The sequence below is a fragment of the Pterocles gutturalis genome, unplaced genomic scaffold, assembly GCF_000699245.1.
Source record: "Pterocles gutturalis isolate BGI_N339 unplaced genomic scaffold, ASM69924v1 scaffold19159, whole genome shotgun sequence".
In the NCBI taxonomy this organism is placed as follows: domain Eukaryota; kingdom Metazoa; phylum Chordata; class Aves; order Pterocliformes; family Pteroclidae; genus Pterocles; species Pterocles gutturalis.
In genome coordinates this window covers 956-6,762 of record NW_010133640.1, presented here as the reverse complement: position 1 = coordinate 6,762, position 5,807 = coordinate 956, and the positions used below count along the sequence as shown (strand labels likewise).

General features: G+C 38.0%; 1 protein-coding gene across 2 annotated transcripts; it reads right to left on the bottom strand.

Moving 5' to 3' along the window:
* Nucleotides 1–356: 356 nt before the first annotated feature.
* TMED2 (transmembrane emp24 domain trafficking protein 2) lies at nt 357–5,563 on the bottom strand. 2 transcript variants are annotated; one of them, XM_010081310.1, is made up of 4 exons: nt 5,370–5,563; nt 4,938–4,958; nt 2,909–3,016; nt 1,357–1,866 (listed from the first exon to the last, which is right to left on the bottom strand). In XM_010081310.1, the coding sequence occupies exons 1-4, from the start codon at nt 5,485–5,487 to the stop codon at nt 1,742–1,744; spliced, it is 372 nt and encodes a 123-aa protein (XP_010079612.1). In that variant the 5' UTR covers nt 5,488–5,563; the 3' UTR covers nt 1,357–1,741. The 2 variants fall into 2 exon arrangements, with proteins under 2 accessions (XP_010079613.1, XP_010079612.1); XM_010081311.1 differs by lacking the exon at nt 4,938–4,958 and having other exon boundaries at nt 357–1,866.
* Between the last annotated feature and the right edge of the window lie 244 nt (nt 5,564–5,807).

Sequence of the window (5,807 nt, the reverse complement as noted above, 5' to 3'; positions counted from 1 at the left end):
ACGGGCCCGACCGGAAACACGCGCCGCAGCACCTTGGTTCCGCCCCAGGCACCGCCGGCCTCTGCCACCCCCTCGGTAAAACTCGGTATAACCACGACCCGTCGGATACAGCAAAAAATCCTTTCTTTAAGGCAAGCAGCCTATGCTAGTCAGTATTTCTGCGGGTCACAGAGCAGCACTGTGACACTCAGCTGCCCGGAGCCGAGCGGTGGAGCTGCAGGTTTAGAATCACCTGCGATGTCTCCGACCCACATCGCATCTGGATGAATTCCTGACATCCCAAGAGATACTCCATGAAAAAGCTCGGAGGGTTCAACTGTACTTCCTTAAAGCACCAAAGAAAAAAAAAATACAAACTTGGTTTTTTTAAAGAATTTGTTTATTTATCGAACCTGGGTCATATTTAGATTCACAAGCAATTTTTTAAATGTACATCTTGAATTCAAATTTTCAGTGGTTTTTTGGTTTTTTTACACAAAAATATTGGCACACAACAGTTGCAATAAGGTGTAACAGCCACCTTTCTGAAGAACTGCTGCAAGTGTTTGCCCGAGGTTGAAAAAACTTTACCTGGAACATGAAAACCTGTAACAAATTTTAAATTAATTGTACAAAACTGTTATGTGTTATTTGTAGAGGCTCCCCCCTGGAAAAGACCCCACCCCACCCCCAAAAATGATTACAACTAATATACATCAGTCACAACATAATCCTGGCTCAGCACCCACATCAGACGCTTCTTTAATTTTTAAACCAATCATCAGATACCGAGGAAAGTAACTTTATACAAAAACAAATCTACATGTGCCTGAAAAGAAAACACACCAGTATTTAGCATTATGCTAATTATGATCAGATAATGGCAGGGACTGCCACTTAACTTAAATAAAAAGGCTGCATAGCATCGCAATAAACCCCCAGAATCATTAACCCTTTGGCATCAGGTATCCAGATTTCCTGAACACTAACGCACACTGCGATAGTGCCAACAGTCTGAGCTTTGGACCTGCGAAAACCAAAGGGTTAACTATGGTTTGCCAAGACACTGCACACAATTGGCTTCGATAGAAAACCTGTGAAAGACTAAAAACCATACGATGGACATTCGGTAACGACAGGAAAAAATGTACTTTGATATCAACTTTAATTTAAAAGAACTTCAGGAAGAAGTCGATGTAATTCGGACAGTTACTGAAGACTCTCTTTTAAACAGCAACTAGGTATGAACACAAGATTGGAAGTGCTCAGCTGTCTTCTATTTGTTATCAGAACAAAGTTCCAATCACTTCTTGGTGGTTTATGTAAGTGAAGAAGGAATTAGTCTAATTTTGCAACACCTACTGCAGGGTTAAAGATGTCAACAACGCAAACAGTCATGTTAGGGCCTTGTACCGTTTCCCTAGATAGAACCGCAAGTACTTATGAAAACGGAAAAAAAAAGTTAGAAGAGACATCAACATTGCTTGTTACTACAGCTGAGTTACAGCATTTGCAGCTTGCTTGGACCTCGCTTAGCATACAGACTAGGCAGATTTAAGTGAAGAAAATTATGCCAATCAAGTGACAAGATTTCAGCACAGCTTTTGCTACAGAAGATATATAAAAACAATTTAACTAGGAAGGAACATAAGCAAATAAGTTTTAAAGTTCAGTAAAGAGGGTTCAGAAACTAAATGACTTTTTTTGTGACCAGGATTGTTTGGTAGCCAGTGAACTGAAATCCGAGAACAGAAAAGTACTCTTAAACAACCCTTCGGACTTCAAAAAACCTCTTCAGATAGTAGATCTGTCCCAGTGTCATGGCAACTAGTACAAGAGCTTCAAAGAATGACCAAAGAACCACTCTGCTGTTCGTGTTGTCATTAACTGTTGGGGGAAAAAAAAAATAGTAAGTAACAAAGTATTTAAAACAAACTTAAAACACACTGTCACTGGAAATGAAATACTGCACATAAACCACTGACATCTGTGTCACACCATGACAAGTTTCCCAGAAGGACTCTGCAGTCTTAGAGGTAAGATCTGAGAGCCGAGGGGGGTGTTTTTCTGACCAGCTTGAACCGTGCTGCACAAGCAGCTGTTTTAACCTCAACTCTGGACACACACTGCAGCATCTTTCTCTCTTCTGCCCACCTTCAAAGAGACCAAAGAGAAGCCACTTGATTTTTCAAGTAACAGCTGCGTATTGCAGTCTTGAAGTCAAGTGGGGAACTTCTAACCTCTAAAGGTTCATCATCTTTGGTTCTAAAAATTCAGCATTTGCTTAAATCAGACCATTAGTAACAAGTCGTGAAACTGCAGATATTCACAGGTTCAAAAAGTTCACAGAATCACAGAAGTTGAGGGGTCAGTGCTTTAATATAATGTTGTATTTTCACACTAAAAGTATTTGCCCCTTATTCTCATTGGGCTTCCCCTAATGCACCACTTAGTGCACTCAGTCATATTTTAGAGCTGCGTTTCAGAAAGTGAGGGTGGTGACTGGAGAGCTAACCATATTCTCCACTTGGAAATAACAGTAGTTCTGCTCTATTTCAACAAAATATTTAAAAAATTAAGACACACCCACTTCAAGGATGAAGTAAGAGTTCAACCAAAGTCTATCCCTGGGAACCATATAATCACCAATATCTTCATGAATATGCCATGCAAAAAACTACGGAATTTACACCAATTAAGCAAAGATTATTCTGCATAACAATCTTCATTAGATGACAGGCAACCCAACTTAAAGAAGATTGCAAACATCAACTATATCCATTATTGTATGGGCAGGTCCCTCAGAACTTGTTCTAAATTCTTTTTTTTTTTTAGTAACTTGGAATAGCTTTCGCAGACTTGTTATTGTAAAACATATTTTGTAAGTTCATTTGAGAGGTGAGAAGGCATTTAAGACAAAGACACATACTTGCTCTATGTATTCTTTCACGAACTTCCATGTACTCCTGTTCGTGCTTTACAGCCGTCATGGCCACTGCTAACTCATTAATCATCTCTTCTAGCTTGTTCTGATGAGCTGTGGAATAATTTCAGAAGCATCAGAAAGGCTGTTATTATGGTAATTATATTTTTATGAACAGTTATACTTAGTTTCCCATTGCAGAAGTTCTGAAAAATGCAGTCTGTACAGCTGAAAACTTTCGATCTTTACAGCAAAGTTTAGTTTTCATAGTTCCACTTTTCCTAACACACTCTCTGGTATTTAATAAGTGGGAAAACATCTTTCTCCACATCCAACTAGAAGGCAGAAGATACACAATTTAGAGTCAGTACAGACCACTTATTTCCACTATGGGCATACGATTCCAGAAAAACAGAATGTAAGAACACACGAGACCACTACCACACACTAGTATCTATTTTGCTGATATCGTCCAATATACTCCAAGCAAATTATCTCAACATTACAGCTTTTCCTAGTTGTTAAGCTCGCAAAAATAGAACGACTGAGAATTTAGCTTAAGATCATGATGCTGGCAAAACGAGATCACTTTCTGAAGCAACATATCACATCTTGTGATCTTCTGGTTTAGCTGAAGCACAGCATTCAGCAGAAACAATGCCAAAGGGGCCTGGCAGAGGGCAGAAACCGGATTCAGGTTCTGGTATGTCATGAAAGCAGAAGAGAAAAATACCAAACCAATGATAACAGCAAACTAGCTTGAGATAGTTCAGCAAATGGAAGGTTTAGAAGTCAAAGATTTAGTGAACTGACTGTCAATCACAGGATCTTTTAAACACATTCATGCTCAAAGAACTGTCCACTTACAAATTTATAAATTATGAGAGTAGTTTTCAAAGTTTTCTAGCACCAAGAGAAGTCCACAGTATCATTCCACAGTCAGGCCCTGGGCAATAAGCTCTCTTAAAAAAAGTCACAAAAACCAGCAGATTTTCCATTGAAGGGACACACTTGACTTTGAAACTACGTTATTATGTTTCTGTTCATAAATTGTTTCAGATCACAATCTGAAAATAAAGCTACTCAAAAGACACACCTTACAGGGAACAGTCAAAAAGAGGACCAGAGGATAACACTCATACAAGTTACAATTAAAATCTTAAATAGTTGCGTAAACCACGCTCACTTTTTTATATTGTAAATCCCTTATTTTCATGGCCAACTGGTCATTGCAATAAATGCAGTTTATTAGTAAGAGAAGAAATGACAGCTGCAGGGATTGTCTAAACCCACTCAAAAAAATACACTAAAAAAAGGTTTGCCTTAAAAACTTAAAGCTGCACTAATATTCTTTACAACAGATATATTCAGACTCAATAAAAGATTTAACTGAGTCTTTTAAAAAAAATCTAAAGTTAGGAATTTGTTACTTTTCACATGATATCAAGCACTCAATGCAGAGTTATTTACGTGCTAAAACAGAAAACAATTTATTGCCTTTCTAGCTACAGTTAGTGATTTTAAATAAAACTTTATAACTTGTTACCCAATAAATTAATTTCTTTCTTTTACAGCAAATGACAAGTTTGAAGTTTTCCCCCTTGTAACATTAGTGATAATTAATCACCTAAAAGAAGCTTATTGCTAAAAGCCCTCGATTATTCAACGCCCACTTCAGCAACAAAAAGCAAAGACCATCTAAAATATCCCATGTTCTTGGATGTTCACTGTTTTAGTTTAATTTCACCTACAACTCCTGTAAATCTTCCGTTAGCCGCAAGTAACCACCTGAAGACAAACTGCCATGGACAGTTCAAGGACCTGATCCCAAGAGCTGCTAAGAATATAAAACCTCTCGATGGAAGCTTGCAGGTGCTCAGCATTGCTCAGAATCAGACCTTTTATGTAGTTTATTAACAAGACATTCTCATGCTACAAACAAATGTTACAGAGAAAAAGCAAACGTTAGCTGTTAGTGAATAAACATATGCAAAAGACAAGATGCTAATGAGCTTTCAAAAAGCAGTACACATACCATCCCAGGTATCTCCACCACCTAGAGAAAAGTGTAAGAGATGAACACAAGTACAGGACAAAAGGCTGCAGATAAAACAGTAATTTACACAGCTAAGAGAAAAATTTTATATTAGCACATTTATCAAAGAGCTCAACTAATGCACGTAGTAGTCTACATACTGCTGAGCAAACTAGAAATCGGAGAATGAAACTGATGAAAAGACTAAAGGATGAAAGCATTAGTTTCTGCAGATGGCCAAGTGATTCCCTGATGATTTTGCATTAAATTGTGTAACAAGGTCTAAAAACGCCCGTATCCATTTTAGCTGTGCAAGAGAACGCCTAACTAGACAGCCTGAAGAAACAGGAATTCTGAGAATCCTAATTAAGTTCAAAAGTTTTTTTAAAGTTCCTGAGACAGAGCTAATTTCTCTCCAGGAGTCTTTCTCACCTTCTGTCTCCATGTCTTGCCCCTTTGGAGCTTCCCCGATATCAATAGTGAACATCACTATTTTGGGAGTCATGGTGGACATTCTGTTGCTAAAGCAAAACTTGTAAGTTCCATCCATGTGGGCAGCAAACGTGTATTTTCCACTGGACTCTCGATCGCCTTTATAAATTCCTTTATTATCAGGCCCTGTAATCTGGACGGGGAAAACAAAGCATCATACACTTTACTTTAAAAATACAGTGGTTTGAAATACATCATTACAGCATCACGTGGATATTCTGAAGTTATCCAGTCCAAATACCAATACCATCTGTAATCTGACTGGTTCAGCTTTCTTCATACTTTCCCTCCCACAGCTCAAAAGCAGTGATGCATTTTTCTGCATAGAAATCTTTTTTTTTAAAAAAAAAAAAAACTTCTTGGTAAAGGAAGTTATAT